Source organism: Peromyscus maniculatus, chromosome 1, assembly GCF_049852395.1.
Source record: "Peromyscus maniculatus bairdii isolate BWxNUB_F1_BW_parent chromosome 1, HU_Pman_BW_mat_3.1, whole genome shotgun sequence".
Lineage (NCBI taxonomy): Eukaryota > Metazoa > Chordata > Mammalia > Rodentia > Cricetidae > Peromyscus > Peromyscus maniculatus.
The window spans coordinates 117914004-117937013 of record NC_134852.1 but is presented as its reverse complement, the minus strand read 5'-3'; the positions used below and the strand labels follow the sequence as shown (position 1 = coordinate 117937013).

General features: G+C 44.0%; 1 protein-coding gene across 1 annotated transcript in view; it reads right to left on the bottom strand.

Annotated features, from left to right (window-relative positions):
- Positions 1-23010, bottom strand: part of Ppfibp2 (PPFIB scaffold protein 2) — a 153902-nt gene that overhangs the window by 101873 nt on the left and 29019 nt on the right. The window contains 1 exon segment of the mRNA XM_076549819.1: positions 7984-8080. Within this exon segment, the coding sequence (XP_076405934.1) occupies positions 7984-8080 (97 nt within the window).

The window sequence follows — 23010 nt, the reverse complement described above, 5'->3', positions numbered from 1 at the left end:
TCCATAGATATAAAAGCACACACATACATACACACACCCCTCTCAAAGTAGTAGAACTGAAGGGAGCCTTTGGAGCTCAGAACCTTTGTGGTACAAGCAAGTGGGTAAGTGTTTGGCCTGTAAGTTACTGCCAAATTCTCCATGGGCTATAGTTTTATGATTTTTATTTGTAATTTTAATTATATGTATGTAGGTACATCTATGTGAGGCTTTGCGCATGTGAGTGCAGTAGCTTCAGAGATCAGAAGAGGGCAGTAGATCTCTAGGTAGCTATTAATGCATGATGCCCTGGCTTTAATCTCTAGCACCACAAAAAAAAAAAAAAAAAAAAAAAAAAAAGAATAAAAAGTCCACCATCTTCTAGGAGTTCAAGATTGCTGAGATCTAGAGGACAAAAAATAATCACCAACAAGAGGGAAAATACACACTCACAAGTTAATGTAATATGTGTTGCTCTGATTGGTTGAGAAGTAAAGCTGCATTGGCCTATGGCAGGGCAGGATGGAGCCAGACAGGAAAATCCGAGAGATAAGAGGAAGAGAAAGGAGAGGCAGAGAGACGCCAGTCGCCACTGAAAGAACAACATGCCAGCAGACTGGTAAGCCATGGAACACATGGCAAAACATCGATTAATAGCAATGGGTTAATTTAAGATATAAAAACTAGCTAGCAAAAAGCCTGCCATAGGCCATGCAACCAGTAATTAATATTAAGCCTCTGAGTGGTTATTTTATAAGCAGCTGTGGGCTGCAGGATGTGGGTGGGAGAGATTCATCCTGACCACAGGGCTGGGCAAGACCAGAGAAAACTTCCAACTATAGTGCCCATAAGTGCACATGAAACGGTAGTGACCAGAAGCAGTGGTATAGGCTATCCGTCATGCAAGCATCAGTAAACTTCACCAAGTAAGTACAGGTCACTACAACCAAATGCAAGATAGAAATCAATTTAAAATATATATGATTGTTTCTGTTTGAAAGTGAGATTGTAAAACAGAAGATACATCTAAGAAAGAAAATGAAGTTATCAAAGAAATTAGAGACAGAAAAATATAGTACGTAGTACAGAGCTATCACTATGTACATATGTAACAATTCACAGAATAACATACACAACCAAGCACACACAATACATGGCAACTGATTGATAAAACCAAAAGTAGCTAGTTCAGAGTAGTAACAGAAAGATGATCTCTGGCAAGACTGATCTGAATATAAAAAAGGCACTGACGGTATTAAGAATAAAAACAGAGCCCGGAGAGACGGCTCAGTCAGCAAAGCGCTTGCTGCGCAAGCATAAGGACCTGAATTCGAGCCTCAGCGCACACATAAAAGCCATGTGTGGTATCACGTGCCTGTGTTTACAGCGCCGGGGAGTCAGAGGCAGGAGGATCCCTGGGGCTTGGGGCCAAGCAGCTTTGCCCAACAGCAAGCCCAAGGCCTCAGTGAAGGAGTTCATCTCAAAAAGCAAGGTGGGGACTGAGGATGTGGTTCAACTAGTAAAATGCCGGCCACGAAAGAATGAGGACCTGAGTTTGGGTCCTCAGTACACACATAAAGAGCCAGACGTGGTGGTCACACCCACAATCCCAGCACTTGGAGGAGACAAAATGAACCTATAAGCTTGCTACCCTGCTGGTCCCGTCAACTGGAACTCCAGGCTTAGTGCCTCAAAGATTAAGCTTACAAGCAACAAAAGACACTGATGTCATATGCTGTTCTCTATATAAATGTGAACCCACATATATATGCATATACACATATAGCATACACAAATATACACAGGTGCTCAGAAAGACCAAAGATTAACCTCTGACCTATGCTTACACAGACACGTGTACATACACTTGTACATGTGTATGCACTTGTACCTGCATGTGTGCATTCACATGTGCACATGCACACACACAAATAAAAACAAATGTGATGGACAAAATATAATAACCATCTATCTGCCAGCAAAATTTAAGACTTCAGTAAAATGAACATATTCCTAGAAAACTGTAAGTTGCCAAAAGTTAAACTAAAACCTAAATATCCATAACCAATAACAATAACAACAACTATAACTACAACCACCCTTCTAACAGGAAACCATAGGCCTTAAGTTCCAGGCAGGTCTATCCTATCCTATCTCCAACCACAATGTTTAAGAAGAATCCCTCACTTATCCAAACTCTCTCAGCAACAGAAAATGAGACCACACTATAGTGTAAAGTGGACTCTGCCAGCTGGGAAAACATACACTGTTGGCTGCCAAAAATCAGATGCCACAATGGAGCATTCCGACACTTTCACACTTAAGGCAAACACTGACACGTCAGTCCCCAGAAACCTCTAACTGTACTCCACCTCTCCCTGTAAAAGAAGGTGGTATGGGGTAGCAAGATGGCTCAGCAGGTAAAGGTACTTGCCACCAAAACTAAAGAGTGGAGTTGGATACTCAGAACCCATACTGTGGAAGCAGAGAACCAACTTCCACAGTTGTCCTCTCATCTCTACATGTATGCATACCATGTGCACACATGTACATATACATACAAACACACACAAAAAATGATTTTTAAAACTTTGTATGCATGTATGTATATATTTATTTTACTTAGAGACACTATCTCCCTGTATCTGGCCTCAAACTCACAATCCTTCTGCCTCAGCCTCCTGCATACTAGACATGTGCTACCATATACCCAGCTTGCAAATTTCTCCTGAACAAAGCTATTACAGGGCTCTCAACATAAATTCTGAATGGGAAACAGGCAGTAGATGTGGTGTGCTGTTACTGATGACTGGCTATGCTGATGTACCTCAGAAGAGCAGACAAGACCAGCTAATAAGTTCTGGGACGACAGCCACATCCTCAGCCACAACCCCCACAGCTGATACTCAAGGGCCAAAGGAACTATCTGTCTTGACCAGAACTTTTCCACCCCCATGAAATCTTTGTTTTATTCCTTCATCCAAAGCCAGACACTAATCAGGGCTGGCAGAAGGCCCAGAAGATGGGTAACCTCTTTCTTAGCTGTCTTAAAACAGTCTTTATCCCTTATCAATAAGTACAGCTTAGAGAGAACTGCATGAATGTCCTTCTGCCAAAGCAAAGAGGAATAAGTGGACCTCTGTGTCCTGACCATGGGACACTGGTCCTATGCCCAAAGGGGCCTGACAGAAGCCACTGACCCTGTGTGTGTGTCTACACAGCAAAGCCCTATGTAAACTTAGCATCCATGTCGGCTGCTTTGTGCCATCCACAGCAATGTAATTAGGCAACACATGGCTTGATTTCCAGTGCCAACAACACAATTCAATTACGGTATTATCTGCAGATGGAGTCATGGGGACTAATGAGAAGGAATATTGGATGGAAAGTTAACACCCTACTGCAAGCTGCAACAATGGTCTTTGTATTAGAAACGAATCATTAATGACACTGGTCCAAGGGTCTTTAACAGTCACCTCCTCTCTACTTCCTCTCACAAACATCTGCGATTTCCATCAAATATCTTCATGCCTATGGTATACCCATTCAGATTTCAAGAACTCAAGTTTATATGATTAATAGTCCTGCTCTTTGCTTATGGGCATTTCTTTTTGCATTTGCAAAAACCAGTTTTTGTCTTGCAAACCCCCCACTCTCACCACTGCCACTGATCACCTAGAGATGAACATCATCACCTTGAGGCTCTGCAGAGGGTGGGGAGCATTCTTGCTGTCAGGACAGAATTGTCCAGTAGGGCAGTCCTACTGTCCTCATCAAGTATAACAATGGCAATTCTCAGTATTATCTCTATTAACTGAACAGCAATGTACCTTTTGATGGTGAAAGTAACATCAATACTAATATCAATGAAACAGAGATACTGTAGAACAGCCAAGTACTTACCAAGTGCCAGGCACTAAGTCCTGGTCACTATTAATTTAACCCTCACAATAATAAAAGATAGACAGCATTGATCCCACTGTTTCATTTACATGAAACTGAGCTGCAAAAGGGTTAAGCAACTGTCAAAGACACCACAGAGGAAGTAACTGGCTGAAGGGGAATTCAAACCCAAAAGCTTCGCTCTGTAGACCATACTGATAATTATACAAGTTCTAAGCTCTTTGCCCCAAGAAGTCCCACCCAACCTTCTTGAAAGTGTGGGTGGTATTAGAAATCTTGAGGACACTTTTCAGTAATTATCATTCTCTTTACTAAGAATATCATAGAGGTGCATGCCCTCCAGACAGTAGAGAACTCAAAGTTGAACTGCGTCATATGCTGGTATCGACTAAGTACGACTAAGAAACTATTCACAGGATTTAGCAACTACTGGTCTTCAAATATAGTGAGTGATCGTCTTAAAAAATAAACTCATGCAAAGGTCCAAGTCAAGAAAATAAAAATAAAATTCAGTATAATGCCAGAAAGAAAACATATACAGAAACTAGTATATGCCTCCTGACCAATGAAAGGATAATTTTGTCACAATAGCAAATAAAATATGGACGTGACAGATGTTTACTAAACAGCTATTATGTGTTACAGACTAATGGAGAGATGCCATGGGACAGGCTCTGTCCTCTTGAAACTGACATTCTGGTGCAATAAGAAGAGCAATATACCTGGGTCGTGGTGGCACACGCCTTTAATCCCACCACTTTGGAGTCAGAGGCAGGCAGTGAGTTCGAGGCCAGCCTGGTCTACAGAGCAAGTTAAACAAACAAAAACAAAAACAAACAGCACAGCAATATGAATGTAACAGGAGATTATACATGTGCTATAGAGAAACATAAATACAGCAGGAGAGATGGCTCAGTCCATACATAGTGTGTTTGCTTCCTCCTGCCTCCTGATTTCCCACACGGCGATCTGAAACAGTCCTCTCTGTCACTGACACATTATATAACTGGATCCTCAAGGCTTCCCTTGGCTCAGGATCTTCAGGTAAGAATCTGGGACAGCTTTGGGGGGGATGTGGCTTAGTATAGCCTGTATGGAACATAGGAAACGTGTTTCTTTACTTTCCAGGACAAAGAGCCCTCTTTTTTATCCTATCCATAGCCCTCCATCCTGGAAGGGTGAAGATTTTTCTGGGCAGGTGGATAGAGGGGAATAACTGTATGCAGACTGATTTTGATCCTAGCTCTACAAATTGTCTTCATGATATGAGCATCTGTTCCCTCATACTTAGGCGTGGCTAAGAACAGCTCCCACTTGAGGAGGGGGCTGTGTTACCCACATAAAGCACTTAACATTAGTTCTTGACACATAATAAGTACTATAAAACAAATGCTATTTGTTAAGACAGGGGCTTACTATGTAGTCCAGGCTGGCCTGAAATTTGCAGTGATCCTCCTGCCTCAAATGCTAGGATTACAGGTGTAAGGCTTCATATCTGGCTAAAATGTAAGCTCCTGATAAGTTAAAAGAGGGACAGAACATCTTTGCCATATTGAATCTGTTCCTCAAAGGTCAAGTCTGTTTCTCACTATGGAAGCTCTGTTTCACCTATCCAGGTTTTATGGTTTCTGTTATATACAGTATGCACATTCATCCATGGACTTTCCCAGGGTCTGTAAGATTGACATATTGCCCTGATTGGTCTCTGCTTTTCTTATTGCCCCCTTATAGACTGTCTCACCCACAGAGCATCCAAGTAAGCCTGAGAATGTAGCTGAAGTCACTCTTCCCATAAATCTCTAATTCTCTCCCACACCTTCATGATAATATCTGTCTGAAGTTCTCCCCATACCAGCCATGCCATAATATACTGTCTCTTCTGCATCCGAGGCTGTGTTCCTTTTCCTTCCCTGGCATATCAACTTTTAGCATATACACTGACTCTCCCCAGCCCATGACACTTTCAGTCTCCTTTCCTGGAAAGCTGTTCTCCAGATCCCCTCAGATTTCTAATAAAATGTCACCAGATCAAAAGGCCTCACCCAGTTTTATCTAACACAGGATTCCCTTTGTGACCTGTTTATATTTATTTTGTGTGTGTTCATGTGTCCTCTAATGCTGTCTATCTGATGTTTTGAGACAGGATCTCTACTTGGCCTAGAACTCGCTGGTTAGGCTAGAATGACTGGCTAGTGAGTACCAGAGGCGCTCCTGTCTATCTCTGCTTCCCCAGTGCTGGATTAGTAAGTCAGAACCACCACGTCTGGCTATTTTATATGGTTCTGGGGACTGAATTCTGGTCCTCATGTTTACCCCACACAAGACTACCCTCTTTAGGAAGCAGCTTATTCATCCCTCAAAGAGTCAATACTATCAAGACATCAGCTCTTGCTTGCTCTGTTGAGCAGAGGTGGGGATTGAATCCAGGGCTTTGTACATGCCAGGTAAGTGCTCTGTTATTCAGCTTCATCTCTAGGTCCAATGCAATGTGAAGATCAACACAATTCCAACCATAATCCCAACAAGTTCTCTTCTGCATTTGGACAAACTGATTCTGAAGAAGAGAGAGACGGGGTAAGGGAAGGACCACTGGCTCAAGACTCAGGCTGGCCAACACAATGGTAACTAACAAAGCTGCAATGCTAACATAACAAGATCTAACTTTAAGGCTTACAATGGAGCTACTGTAATTAGCACACTGTGACACTGGTAAAGAACCATACAGAAGCCTCAAAAATACACCTATGGAATTGCAGTCAATAATCTTTGACCAAGAAACAAAAGCAATACAATAGAGAAATAGTTATTATCTCATTCATCCCTCACAACCATTCATGAATTCTGCCAGGGGAATCAATCCTCAGGCCAGGGCTCAAATGTACATCACAGACAGCCCTGTGGCTTTTATCTCAGCATATGCAAGAGCTTCTAGATGAGACTTTTTAAGTGCATTGCTAGACAACCCACCTCTTGATGATGTCTTCTCAGTAAGTTAGCACAGACCCTAACTTAGAACAAGACATCCCAAACTATGGAGACTTGGAAAAGCAGGACATTGGTCATAGCCTCTCAAGGACACCTCTGTTCACGGAGAAATTGAGAGCCTGCCAGATGACAGCTCGGTTGAGTTACAGTGGAGCCTGTAACATGAGGAGGCTGTAGGATACAGACAGCCTCCCTCACCCCAGCTACGAATCCCAGAACCCTCCGTGACTCAGATGTATTTCTGCAATGGGGAGAAGCAAACAACAGGAAAGGGGCAGTATCGGATGTCCTGAGCACTTCCTGCAGTCAAGCCCCACTCAGCCATGTACCTCCTTTCTCCATCTCCTCCAGCCATACAGTTCACACCGTGGGGAGCAAAGGCCTGAAGCATGAAGCGGCATACTCTGCAAATAGGCATACCACTGAAGTGTGTCCAGTAAGGACAGAAAGAAAACCTGGAACCTTCTGGTAAAGTATGCAATAACAACCTTGTTACAACGAGCCAAGCTTCCTGATTGCTCCTGTCAAGGAATCAATCAGCCAGAACAGCCTACTGGTAGACTTCCCCAAGTATTCACAATTATACTGCAGCCTTTTTAAAGAAAGCCCCTACTGACTAATGCAAATATTTAAACCAAACACTTACAGTAAATTTAAAAAATGATAGGAGAAAGAATGCCGTAATCATGGTGTAAATCAAAACTGCCTGCCATCTCCTCAACATACTGACAGCTAGGGAAATGAACAGACACTGATTAGGGAACAAAGTCAGCTCAATTTCAAGCTTCAGTTCCACAGTAAGCCACGATGCACTCTGAAAATTTTACAACACAATCAATCTCATTGCACCCAAACTGCCTCGCAGTCAGGATCCAAACTCTAATAGAGCTCTACACAGCCACTGGTACACCCACCTAGGCCAATAGAGACTCCTTAACTATCATACCAGCAGAAGAGAGTTCCATAAGAAAGAGAGAGGGACATGGACACTAAACTACTTAAATGTAAACTACTTAAACATTAGTCTAACAAAGGGCCTTTCTCTATGCCAACAAAAGGAACTAGGATCTGAGATGTGGGGGATGATATATCAGTCCTAGGGACCCCTGAGCTTACCTGCAATGATCCCATCCATCTGCTCTAGGGCAGCTTCCAGCACATGACTAGCATCAGAAGCCATAGTTTCTTTTGTCCTCTTAGTCTCCTCCTGCTGCTACTGAAAATTCAAATACAGAACAAAGGAAAAATTATAGAAGTTATGCATTATAGGTGCAAGACCATGAAAGAGCTTTAGATGCATCATCATATATTTCTAAATGTTTAAAACAGCAGCTTTACTGAGGTATTATTGATAAACAAAGAACTCCATATATTTAATGTGTTCTGTCTGGGCATATACAAAACCTCATGACACCATGACTAAAATAATGGTAATAAACATAACCAGCCACTTTAAAAGTTTTATTTGTTTGTATTGATGCTAAGTGCAGTTATCATGGGTGAGAAAGTTACTTTTTCCACAAATGCTTAAGTGTAGAATACTGTGTTCATTGCACATACAACACACCTTCATTAAGAATCCATAAGGGGCCAGCAAGGTACCTCAACAGTATTGGCAGATTGGTGTGGCCCACATGGCAACCACTGCTGCTTGACAAAGTTCCAGCATTTCAACATTGCAGACCACACTTCTCCAGCACCTTTTTCTTTCATTTTTAATGATTCTCAATATTAATGCCTTTCCCTTTGGGAAATTTTGTATTGCCTTTGGTAAAAGATAAAAATGTGTACAATGGTAGCCTCTGTAAACAAAATTATTCTTTGGAAAAAAATCCCCACCACCATGGAATCAGGAATTCCATTGTACCCTCCTAATTACACCAAGAACAGGAATGTTAGAGATTTACTAGACACACCTGATCCCAAGGATAAAATACCTACAGTTCAGATCCAGAACCTGAGGCCAGTAAGGGCAGGAATTCAGTTAATATATGTAAAGAAATCAGAATGGTACAGTATAATGGGAAAAGAGTAAGACATATGGACCTTCCCTTTTACGAGTGTTATGAGGGGAACAGGCCCATAGAGTAAGATTAAGAAACTGTAATACAGTGTCTGCTCCCCAGAAGTCCTTTTCTCATTCCCTTGGGAGCTTGAGGAAAGTTCCTGCTTGATAAAGCAGTCATTCTTATCTCTAGCAAGAGGAACTTGTGGCCGTTCCATCAACATTATGACTGGTGCCTATTGTCAAGGTCAATGCTAAATTCTTCTACTCATGATCTCAAGCCACACCCCAGCTCACATGCCCTTTGTCTCTCATTTAATCCTATGTGCAACTATACAGTATAAAAGGTGTCATCTTTTCTCAATTAAAGGCTGCTGACAGTCAACCTGATTCACCCTCAAATCGTGTCTGTCTTCTCTTTCCCCCAGCCTCGGCCCATGCCACCACCGCCAACTCCACACATTTTCTTTGAGATGTGACTCCCTGCTGAGCTGAAGCAGGTCTCAGGCAGCAGATCTTCCACAGGACCTGGTTTAGTTCCCAGCACCCACATAACAGCTCACAACTATCTGTAATGGTAACATTAGTTCCAGAGGACCTAATGCCTTCTCCTGACCTCTGCATACATGCAGGCAAAATACCCACACACATAAAACAGAAATAAAATCTTTTTTTTTTTAAATCCAGGCCAGGACCAGCAAGATACCTTAACATGGAAAGCACTTGTTGTATAAGTCTAACAACCTTAGTTCCATCCCCAGAATCCATGAAGAAGTGAAAGGAGAGGAGATTCCAAAAATTGTCTTCTGATCTACACACACGTGTTGTGGCACACAAAATAAGAATAATTGTAATGGTGAACATGATAATGACTTGTAGGGGGAGGGGACCTAGCAGTGGGTATTTGGTTTCCAACATCTCCATCTCCATGCATTCTCTCTCCTGGGAAGAATACTTTTTCAACATGAATCTTGAGCATTCACGTTTTTGTAAAGAAGAGTTAACAGCCTACCCAGAGCTGCCTGCAACAGCAAAATACAGTTGCTCCACCTCTCCATGCCGACAGTCAAGGCCCCAGAAGCTCTAAATACTGGGGAAGGCCCTACTACTGTCTTAGAGCCACGTGTAACCCCCACCACAGTCCTTCTTTCCTGGATGTGTGTGATCCTGGCTGAAATGCTCCAACTGTCATTTTCCTTTTTCCAAATGACCAGCGTGCCCCCTCTAGAAGGGTCACAAGTACAAAGATATGGAGAGAATGCTGTCCCAAGAGCACTGCCTCTGACTATCTCAGCTATTTACCCAGCACTATTCAAGGATAAATTCCAGCCTCTCCAGGCTAAAGACCACCTCCTAGGATACACAGCCCAGCCACTTCCTAATGCTCACTCCCTTTTCTCAGGGCCCATCACTAGAGATGATGGACTTCCTCCCTTCACTCCCATCCCTGCCCACCCAGGCAACTACTTCCGGGTCTGGAGAAGTCTGCCTCTTAGACACTGAAGCTACACTGCCTTCTTGCTGCCTCCTCTATCGTTTCCTGCTTCTCACCTCCTTGGACGACAGGAGAGGTCTTACAACAGCATTTGTCATCATAAGAAGATACTGAGCTCATGTCTGTAAACCGGGAACAAGAGTCATTGTTTGTTTGCTCATTCAGCAAAACCTACGCATGTGCCTAATGTGCATCACACTTTGAATGACCCAGGCAAGGCATAGTTCCCACGCCACAGCATGAAACAGATGGTTCTGAAGGGCTCTAATCACTTCTCTTGTGACATGGACCTCTAGAGGAAATTAGGCCCCACACAGGAATGGCTTGGGAGATGAAATAGTTAAGGAATTTAAGACCACAAAGAACTGGTCTGAGTCCAGGCCCGGATCTACCATTTAGTGTGATCACTGAGCCTTGGTTTCCTCATCTGCAAAATGAGGACAACAGCATCTAACACACAAGACTGGTGTTGGGACCAGAGAGTCGGTAAAGTCAGATTGAGCGCTCCTTGCATACAGTAAAGGTCTGATTTTGCTGTTTTGCTTTTAAATTGAGGACATAACTCTGGACATACCTTTGTCAGACCAGTTCACAAGACAAGATTTGAAGCTACAATGCAGTGGGCCAGGGAGGAAGAATCCAGCCACACTCAGAGGCTGGTTCCCCTGCAGGAGGTCATGACAAGGGAAGAAGGCCATTCTGCACAGGGAGGAAAAAGCAGCATTCCACAGGGCCAAGGTCCATGGAGAGTTCAGAAACAAGGGCACGTGGCTGGGCTAGGGGTGGGATGGAAGAGTGGGAGGGAGGAGAGAATCTGTCTGGAGTCAAAAACTAACTTACGGGAGTAAGAATATTCACTCAAAGAGGAGAACAGGGGACCTGACTTCCAGGTCCTAGTACAGCGGCCACACACTCATGAGCCAGAGCTGCCATGAAGCAGGAAAGTGGTCTAGGCAGACTCCAAAGGGTGGCATTACTGGAGTCTGAAAGGGAAGTAAGCTTGGGTCCAGACAGACAAGGCAGCGGGAAAGGGGAGGTAGCAGAAGCAGGGCTTGTTCAGCCATAGGGACATGAAGTTTGAAATAGTTCCCTCCGAAAACCATCTCACTGCTCCTAGAAGGGAAAATGACCACAATCCTTCCCATGACCTATGACAAGAGCGTTGGCAAGCCAGCTTGGCACTGTTCTCCCTATAGCTCTGGCCTTCCACTTGCTCCCCAAACACTCTAAGACCACATCCTCCTCTGTGAGTTACCATCTGCCATCCTCTCTGCTCTTGAGTTCACTCCCCAGCTTTTTCCAAGGCTGGTTCACTCTCATCCTTAGGTCTCAGCTCCCAAGTACCGTCTGGAAGAGGCCTTCCCTAGACATCCCTCCTCTAAAGTACACAATTCCTAAGTATCTTATCCATCTGTGTGTTCACTTCCCATCCAGCCTCCTTCCCAATGGAACAAGGGACTCTGTCAAGCCTTATTACCCCTGTTGTCTCAGTGCCTTGCAGGGTACCTTGGCATAAGCAGTTTGTAAGTAATTACTTGTGAGAAAATGATGAATCCAGGCAGCCATCATCCCCTAAACTCTGCCAGGCTTGGCACTGGGAGGTATTGATAACTGCTCCCATGGGCCACATAGTCTACTGGAAAAGACAGAAATATGAACAAATAATTATGGCACACTGTGAGATGTACTGATAGAGGCGGATAGGCAGTATCACTGAGTCTTGACAGATGAGTAGGAGCTTTCTCAGAAGGTAAGGAGGAGAATGTTCTTTCAGACAGAGAGGGTGGTGCATGAGGCAGGGAGGCATGTAAGGGCAGGACATAGTTAGTTAAGGTCAAAATGGTTGATGAATTATGCAGAAGCAACCAGCTAGCTCTCCGTGAGTCAAAGCTTTCCACAGACTCCCATTAGCAGGATCTGGACAATTTAATAAGAGGATCCAGGGAATCACTACCTCCCAGCTCTGAATACCAGAATATAATATGTTAAATGGTCTCAGCTGGAAACAGTGAAGATTTTTCAGGAAAGCTCTCATATTTCAGCAGGCAGGTAGGCTCCACTGATGAGTCATGGGAGGGACCAGGATAAGTCCCAGGTTGGGACCAGGATGAAAACTGATGGGGTCAGCTTGGTGAGGGACAACCCCCAAGGGGTCATATGTTCCCCTGCAACAGAGAGGCCTTAGAAGAACCACCTAGAATGTCTGCCCAGTGACGAGTTTGTACTTGGCAAACAGCAAGCGGGTGGACCCTGGGTGCACCCTGGGAGCCCACAGAAAGAGGAGCATGAGTCAAAGGTGTATCCTTGCCACAGCCCAGGAGCTAGGGCAGTAGGGCTGGGGAAGCTGCTCCAGGCAGAACTGATGAGCTCACTTCTAGACCTGCTGGATCTGAAGCAACAGCAGGACACGTGAGTAATGACAGGTTCCTGTCAGCTCTGTCACAGGGCCACTGTGAGGCATTATGGTGTCAGGTGTACAGGGAATAATATGCCACAGGTACCTCCCCCAACTGTGTGAACATGGGCAATCTTGCTGGGCAATCTCACTAATTGAGGGAAACTAGGAAGTCTCTAGCCATTCCCCTTCTGACTGCTAACAGCCATTCTCCCACTTCCTAACTGTCTAGGATAGACTTTGTGTTAGCAAAGAACACACAATGGTGCAACCTTTGCCTCTAGAATCTTGGGTTTCAAAAAAAAACTTCACTTCTCTTTTCACATTTATGACATTAAATGTATATGGTCTTCCTACACTAAACTTTTCTTTAATTCTCTGTGAATTACATGAAGTATTTTATGTAATTCAAATCAATTTTAACATTACATACCAGGATATGGTCTCAGATCCCACAAGTTGAGGGCTCAGTCCCACAGGCTTACCTGCCCCCCACACACCCACACCAGATGTCAGTGAAAAGTTCAGGCCTCTGGGCCAACTGACTAAAACACAAGGGGTCCACAACCCCTTCCTCAGATATGATAATCTGCTAGACTGGCTCACAAAAGTTAAGATTCATATTTTGCAAAGGGTTAAATATGGAGTTAAGAGTTCTAACCCATGGGGTTCGAGAGATGGCTCAGCAGGTAATAATGCTTACTGCTCTTGCAGATGACCTGGGTTCAGTTTCAAGCACCTATGCAGCATCTCACAACCATCTGTAAATCCAATTCCAGGAGACCCAGTGCCTCTTCTGACCTTGGCAGGCTCCTGCACACACATGGTATACACATATATACCCAGGTGAACACACATATTCACACTACACACACACACACACACACACACACACACACACACACACGAAGTTAGTTCTAACTCGCCCTTGGTCACCAGCCTTCATTCTCTAGGCATCGTTATCATCTGCATAAACTTAGATATGATTGAAAGGGTGTTAGCATTTAGACATTACCTGGCCAGCCCCTGGGGACCTAGCCAGTAAGTAGGCAGTACGTCATCCTACATAGCCCCATTGCGCATGTGCCAAGCCCCCTTTAAGAGGTGGGCTCTGCCTACCTTTCTCCCTCTCTCTCTTCCCACAAGCTGCATCTGTAACTCCTTTCTTCCCCCTTTCCATCTCTTCTTTTTCTCTCTCATTCCTCCTCTCTCCTCAACCTTTATCTCCAGAGACGCACTAAAGCAAGAAATCCACGGAATCTGCTTAAAGGGCAAAGGGATTAATAAAGGAAAACTCACAAGACAGAACAAAGGAATTGTCATAGGGTCCTGGAAAGGTGAGGCATGATCTCACACTGTCCCAGCCGCATCCAAGTCCCATGAGGTAGCAAAGAGAGAAGTCTACATGCCTCTCAGGTCTTAAGGGTAGCCCCGAGCCACACCCCAGGGGCAGGTACTTCAGTATCATAGGTAGGTGGGACAGTTACCTGCTACATCTGTAGGGGTAGTGTTTCGAGGTCATAGACAGAACAGCTATCCACTACATCCCCCCCTTTTGTCTAAATAAGGAAGTTCTAACCTAATACAAAACTATATATAATAGAGACAATTAGCAAGTATTATCCAGGAGAAGGGAAAGGTAATAACATAAACAAAAATAGTAATATAATCAGCAAGAACAACATCAAACAAGAGACACATACTAAAATCCAGAAATGTCCAGAACATAGGCAAATGGCACGATACAGAGATTGCCCCAATCAATAGCTGTTCTATCTTAAAGAATTCAACTTTATGGCAATGAGACATGTCTGGTCCTGGCAGCACCATCTACTTCAGAGAAGATGGTGGACATCAAAGAAACTCCACATGGAGTTTACTTTCTTTGTGGCAAAAGTTAGCCACTGAGCAAGAAAATGCCCTTACTTCAACTGCTGACAGTATGCTATCTGAAATGAACAAGCAGGACACAAAATAAAGGACTGCCACACTTTGCCAAGACAAGGTAGGACAGCTCTTTTGAAAATCCTGCTTCACAGAAAAGTCTGTTAGATATACTAGGCCTGTAGGCTGAAGATGGATGCCCCATCCAATGGTACAGAGGAACCTTGGATGACTGTCTAGGCAGCCAGCTGTTTCTGTCATTTCTCACATTTTTTTGGAAGTCACTTGTTTGCACTTCCTGCTTACTCAGTTAATATTATTTCCTTCATGGGTCTCTGATAGAATTAAAGACTAGACAATTATAGTTCTAGTTTTCCTTGTTACATCACTAAAAAAGAAACTCACTAAAAAGGTGTAAAGTGAATAAGTTTGAAAGATATCAAAAGATAGTTTTCAGTTAGGATAGAAAGTGAATTAGGTACAACACTTTGGACTCATCAAAGTAGGATAAATAATGGAGTATTTTCTCTGAATTTCTCAAATGTTAATGGACTAGACATTATTAAATAATTCTTGACTATATATATCATATATAGTTATTTTGCTTATTGTATATAGTTTTCCTTATATTGGTTATAACCTTCTTTTATTATTGTTAGACAAAAAAGAAGAAACGTGGTGATATTTTGTTGTACTCTAATAAAATCTGCCTGAATATCAGAGGACAGATCCAGCCAGAGTTAGCCACGGAGGTCAGGCAGTGATGGCACAAACCTTTAATCCTAGCACTTGGGTCACACACCTTTAATCACAGTACTTGGGAGTCACAAGCCTTTAATCCCAGCGCTAGAAAGGCTCAGACAGGACGTGATATGGGTGGACAAAGAAAGGAATATAAGGCTGGAGGAGACAGGAATTAGGCCCTTTCAGCGGAGGATTCAGAGACATTCAGACTGAGGATCTGTGGAGACAGGATTTTCTTTTTTCAGCTGAGGAGTTGGTGGGGTAAGACGTGGCCATGTCTTGTTTCCTCTGATTTTTCAGCATTGACCCCAATATTTGGCTCCGGGTTTTTATTATAAGACCCTTTAGGATTTGTGCAACAATGCACTCTGCTTCCCTTCTTCCCTTCTCTTAAAAAAATCCTCTATGTGAGCACTGTCTGTATGGTGTGAGTGACTTTTCCCCATGTTCCTTGGCTTCCACCCACCATGGCTGCCACCTGCTGTTTTTAAATACAACAAAGGGGTCTATTATAAATAACAAGTTATTCTATATACACCTCTAGTCTTAGCTATACATTTTAAAAGTTAATCTATACCTCAAGAGTTTTAGGAACCTTGTGCTAAGAATCAGGGAAAACAATCACATATATCATTTGTGTTATCTGATAACAGACAATGATATGCTATGTGTCTTCCTTGCCTTCTCTGTTTCTCCCCATAGGGAAGTGTTGTGTGACAAAACTTTTCCTGGAGTGATGAACGTAACATCTACTCACCCCAGATTGGGAACCTACAACAGACCAAAGTGCAGATACCACCGAAGTCCAACTTGGTGAACCAATGAGTTTAATTGGGGTTACTTACAGGAATATAGGTGAGGGGTTACTTCGGCAGCAGAAATGACTCAGAGACAGCTGCATCACCCAGGCCCATCCCAGGATGGGTGACAATTCACAAAAGCTAGGAATCTGGAACACACTACACAACCTGCAGGCAGCCCAACAGGTTGAAGAGAGTCCTTTCCAAGTGACTCTGGTATGCAACTTTTCCTTGCAGCTTGGCTGGTTTCTGCTTCTTCCAAGCAAGTTGGTCTGATCTCAGAACAGCTTTTTTTTCCTCTGAGAGTTGCTTGTCTGTCTTCTTGGCAGTTAGCCTCCACTGGGTTTTTGTTTTGTTTTGTGGGTTTTTTTGTTTTTTGTTTTTTTGTTTTTTGTTTTTTTTCCAGCGTGATTCTGCTTACTCTGGTAGGGAGGGTCCCAGTGCATCTGTCAGTTTCAGGGACTTCCTGAAGCTATTTTGAGTTGTTTACCTTCCTGTATAAGGAGCTTCCTGCAGGATGGGTTGTTTTTAATCTCTGAGGAAACTGTTGCACGACACTCCACCCCTTCCTCTAGATCTTCTATTCTTTTGGCCCCCCTCTTTCACAATGACCCCTGAGCATTGGAGGGGGTGACTACAGATGTCCACCTATAGCTCAGAAACAGGCCACCATGTAACAGTCACTTGTTCTCAGTAACTTTAAAGGTGGTTTATGAGTTGAGGCTGATAACAGTGATAAGCACATCACATCCATCTACAAAACCAAAGAAATTACTTTCCTAACCCATCCTATGACCTCCACAGACACAGGTTTTATTCTAGTTTACAGTACTAGGCTTCAACTTCCTCTTGTGGAGTGGGTCTTAAATCAAACTGGAAGGCTGTTGGTCTTACCCAGAATAGCCAAGCCACTACTGCACAGAGGCCCATCCTGCCTGGCTTGCTGGTGTTGTAGCAATCCATAGGCAAGCAGGAATGTTGGTCCACCAGCAGCCTGCATGTCCCCTTTAACAATACAAAGCCAGCCAGAAGGGTCTGAGTTTCCAGTTCAAACCTAGCTTAATTTCTCCACATTCTATAGTCAAAACCTGCACGTGTGTACTTCAGCAATAGGTTTTACCTTCCAGTTGTAGCATACAACCAGCAGCAGTAGTAATAGCTTTTATGATTTGTGGGGCCTCAGGGGCTTCCCTGACTAACAACTCACAGGAAAGCAGCCTACTTCTGGCACTGGGTTTTTCATTCAATAACCTTATGGCCTCTAGGAGTGTCCTTTTTCATCCACGTAGGGTACCTTTTGAATTTTAACTCTTTAGCTGTTGTTTTAACAACCTATTTTTCCTTTTAATTAACCCAGCCCCGGTAGGACTGTAAGGTAGACAGAAGTACCATTGTACCTCGCTGTTGTTAGCTCTTACAATTACCTGGTTGGCCTCTTGGGAACCTTGTCAGTAAGCAGGCAGTACCTTAGCCCACTCAGGGTCCTGACAACATCATCCTCTGTAGCCTCATTTATGTAGCCCTTTGGGGCATGTGTCAGGCCCCCTTCAAGAGGTGGGCTCCGCCCACCTTTCTCTCTCTCTCTTCCTCTCCCTCTCTCCCCACGAGGCCTCATCTGCACCTCCTCTCTTCTCCTTTTCCTGTCTTCTCTTCTTCTCTTCTTCCTCCTCTCCTCAGCCCCTATATCCAGAGGCGCACTCTTCATTCCTCCCACCCTTACCCCCAGTAAATTCTTCACGTGAGTTCTGAGGTGTGGCGTGGCTTTCTAGGGCACCTTGGCTCCAAACTGCCAAGGCTGACTTTCCACCATTTTTATTACAGCTTTCTCTTCAATGGCTTTCCAAATGTGCAAAACACTGTGTCTATATAACCAAACGTTTTCCAGAGGATGGGCAGGATAAGGCAACATCCCAACCACCACATAACAAAAATAACACTAGTGAAGCTCTCTGAAAATCTGTGGTCATCTGTTCTGAGCAAGTGTCAGCTGATCCAAGAGGCTCACAATTAAGAAGATACTAAAGTCAAACATAAGCAAGGTCTAATAATACAGCATGGAAAACGTTCCATCTGTTAGTATCAATGGCTTCCTCCACAGATCGAAGTTGGGTACAAAGCATGAATAGGAGGTGTTAAATTAACTAGCTCTCTGTAACCCCCAGCCATTCCCTCTGAGCTCATATCCTAGAGCTCTTCCATGGAGCCTCCCTACATTTTTCCATACCTGATAAACTCAATGGGCTCAATTTACTCAGATCTACCACCCAGGGCCAAAAGGAACCATGATCCTGTTCTCCCTGTCATACCTACTGGCTCCCTGGGTCAGACAGGCCTTGGGTTGGCACCGTAACTGTTGCCTTCCCATTCACCATACCTAGCTGTTGGGGAGTTCCCAACTAAACAAACCATCTCCACCCCTAGTGAAGGGGCTCTGGCCAGCTCAAGCACTGTGAGCATGGCTCTGGCAGGCCTTGCCCTTCTTTCCCCTGATTCCCTCTGCCTTGCTAAAAACCATTAGATTACATTGCTAAAGCTAGCCCCCAAGGTCTATTTCCTTATTTGGTCACTTCCTCCTGGGGGCTGACCACCAAGGTCCTGCTAACAAAGTACTAAGTCCAGCAATCAAAAACTCCCCTTTGGCTCACCTAATTAACATGTCAAATTAAAATTAAACACCTCATCCTAACATGAGGTTTTCCATTTTACCTTTATAAACTGTTTTCCTATGTGCTTCGTCTGTCTCCTTTCTATCCAGAGGCAGTCCTTCACCCGCTGGGACAAATACCCCTGACCCCCTTCCCTTGGTCCCTTCTCCTTCTCTCTTATCCTCTACCTCTTGTCTTTGTCTCTTATTCCCTGCCCTCTGTCCCTGAGGCAAATGAATCTTTGTGTTGAGAACCTGGCCTTGGGGGTCCTGAACCAATACTTTTCCTTTCACCTAGCATAACGCTTCCTGGATGGAAATGTATAGTCCTAAGTAAGGAGGTACAATTACCTACCCTGGGACAGGTTGATCAGCTTCATCTGTATTGTTCTATCATGCTTGTCTTCTGGTTAACTGCTCCTCAGACTTTAAAGCAGTGGTTCTCAACCCATGGGTCTTGATCTCTTATGGGTCAAATGACCTTTTCAAATGGATTGCATATTAGATATTCTGCATATCAGATATTTACATTACGATTCACAACAGAAGCTAGCCCCATCTCCCTTTCTTGTTGTAATTGCTCCTTTACACAAACAAATACACAACAGAGGCCAGGCAACCTCTGCCTCTGCTTGAAGACACTCTTGACCCCTGTGCAAAGACTGAAAGATTTCCTCTAACCTTTAGCTATTTTCAGGGTACCTCCATATTCATGTGGAAGACCCTACTCATCAAGTAGGCATGCTACCTCATACTGCATAGATGAAGGCTGACACCTGGGATTCCTTCCACAGCCACTCCTGATCCTAATGGCTCAGCCTTAGCTGCCTGTCTCACAACCATAGCAAGAACCGTGCAACTGCTGTCATAAGACAAAGGCACACTAACACACACCACACAGGAAAGGACAACTCTATTGGAATTTCCTCCACAGATGCTCCTCACTCAGGTCTCTCAGCCTCAGCTGCATACCTTGCTACCCATTGCCAGGACCATGAACTCACTCCTCCTCAAATCATCTTTGGTTCTGCTGGGTCCCTGTTTGGGCACCAATTATGTTGTACGACAAAACTTTTCCTGGGGCGATGCAGCATACACGTCTACTCACGCCAAATTGGGAACTAAAACCAAACCAAAGCACAGTTACACCAAAGTCCAACTTGGTGAACTAATGAGTTTTATTAGGGTTGCTTACAGGAATATGGGTGAGGGGTTACTTCAGCAGCAGAAATGACTCAAAGATAACTACATCACCAACGTCCATCCCAGCACGGGTGACAGTTCACAAAAGCTGGGAACCTGAAGCACACTACACACACACACACACACACACACACACACACAAGACAGAAAAATAGAGAGACCTGGGCTCTTCCGAATTGTGGTTGTGGGTCTTTTTATACAACTTGTTTAACTTTTCCAAGGCTCCACAGTGTCACCTTCAACTCCATATAAAATGAATCTTACTGTTAGGGGCCAAGTAAACAAGGCAGACCTCAAGTAAATACAGGCAACTGAACCCAAACATCTAATTTAGCTGCCCACTAAAACAACAGCACAAGCATTTACTCTGGAAAACAGAAGCCACAGGAACACGGAGAATGCAATAGGAGTCATAGAGGCGACGCCTGAGTTCCAGATATGTACCAAGCATGGAAGGATGTCAGCCCTGAGCTCTGGGAGAGATTTCTGCTGTAACATGAAGCTGAGAACACCAGAGGCATCTGAACACTGTAGGAGGTGTTTATATAATTGGTGAAATTTTTGCTTAATTCAATGATAAGAAAAATACAAAAACAAGCAAATAATAGAGAAATGCTACAGAAACAAAAAATGTCAGAGAAATCACAGTCCTTACAGTGAGCCACACACACTGATCCCACTGGAACTGCACTGGTGACATGGGTAGATGGAAAAGTGCTGCTGGGTTACAGGGTAAAGCTGGAAGCACCCCAGCACTGAGGTAATAGAGACAGGGAGATCCCTGGGACTCTCCATCTATCCAACTTAGCCTAACGAATGAGCTTCAGGCCAATTCAAGATCCTGCCTCAAATTAGGACGGATGGAACCTGAAGGGACAAGATCCAAAACTCTCCCAGGCCTCAAAACACACATGCATATTGTGATGGCCCTTTTTGGTTGTCAACTTGACTATATCTAGAATGAACTATAATCCAGAAATGGAGGGCACACTTGTGATCTGGACCTTGAGGCAAGAAGACAACAAGCCTTTGATCCGGATCTTGAGGCTGGAAGGCACACCTTTAATCTGAGCCACACCTTCTGCTGGAAGGACAATGGAAGAAGGAAGGGGATGTGTTCCTTCTTCGCCTGCTTGCCCTCCCCTTGCCCTCCCCTTGCAGAACATGCATTCCTTCACTGGCATAGGAGCCTACTTCCTACTTCTCCAGGACATCCAGCCTCATGACTGAGCAACTACTGGATTCTTGGACTTTCCATTCATGCTAGCCATTGTTAGACTGACTCAGTCTGTAATTCATTCCAATAAATTCTGGCAGATAGATAGATAGATAGATAGATAGATAGATAGATAGATAGATAGATAGATAGATAGATAGATTCAGTCTATAAGTTCTGTGACTCTAGAGAACACTAATACACACACACACACATACACACACAAATTTAAAACAATCAGGGCTGGGGTGTCGCCTAATGGTAGAACCCTTGCCTGGATTTGAGCTTCAGAACTAAAAGTAAAATTTGTTTGGCAGGTTGTAGCAGTGAACGCCTTTAATCTTAGCACTTGGGAAGCAGAGGCAGGTGGATCTCTTAGTTTGAGACCAGCCTGGTCTACATAGAGTTCCAGGACAACCAAAGCTACAGAGTCAGACCTGTTTAAGAAGTAAAAAAGACTGAGAAGATGTGTGGTATGGCTGGCACAAAACCAAAATTTAATTGATATGAAACCCAATTCTTCTTTATACTTTCTTCCTTTGTTGGGCAGGAATTTGTTAGCTACATGGATCAGGATTTATCCAACTTTACCTCATTTAATCCTCACAAACCAGTTAGGAATGATTCTCCCTCTATTAGATGAAAAAAACAAGGTAACCTACCTAAGAATGAACACTCTTCCTCCCCATTCCTGAGACAGGAAGCCACAGAGGGGTTTGGAGCACACGGTGACAGATAGGATTTATTTAAAGGATTTACTGGGGCTGCTGCTCAGAAAATACACAGCAGAGAAACAACTGTGAACACAGGAAAGCCAAACTAGAAGGGAAGGTAGTGTGGGTAGGGACGGCTGTAGGAGATTGCCTTAAGTCCTGACCAAAGACAGGGGCAAAGCCAGTGAAATTTACTGACAGACTGCACTCAGGCCCGAGAGAAAAGCTGAGTTTGACTATGAGGTTCCAACCCCAAGTCCACAGGAGAACAGAAACAGCAAAGTGGCATCCATTAGGATACCTGAACTTCTAGGAAAGTGTGCTAGGAGGCCACCTGGAACTCTGAGTCCTGTGTTCACAGAGACGTCTTGGCAGCAGTTTAAAAGCTGTTTACAGAAAGACAGTATTTAAAGCAATCAAACAGAGAGGATTCTGAACAGGCACCGAGTAAAAGAGAGTGCCTGGGATGCTCCAGAATATTCCAGCACAGAGAGAAGCAGCAGCCAGGGAGATTCCAGGTGAGAAGAGAGAGTGTCACCAGAGGCATGTGAAAAGACAGAACAGAATAACCAGGTGTGCCTACACTACTGTGTAAAGCCAGGCAGCATTTTCTCTCCAGACTCCGGCCAGTGGTGAGCTCATCTGCTTCCACAGCCTCAGCTGGCCCTCCATTACCTCACCCAGAGGATTACAAAAGCTGCCCAACTGGTGGCCTCCCTCCCAGCATCCCTTACTACTCATCCTACACTGAAGACTCACCCATCTCAGCAATCCTCAAACTTTGATGTTTATCAGGATTACGTGGACAGCTCTTTGAGTTGAGTGCCAGCTTCTCTGGCACTGAGGAGGACCTAGAATCTGCTGGGCACTTCTCAGCAGCTCACCAGCAGACAACAGTGTAAATCTGTGGCTTTTTAACATATGGACTCAACCTACTAGGTTGAAACTTTAACTTCCATCATAACCCTTGGCAGCCTTCTGCCCCATCCTAACCAAATGCCTTATTACTAGTGGCGTGGCCCTGAATATCTGCCCGACCTCTCT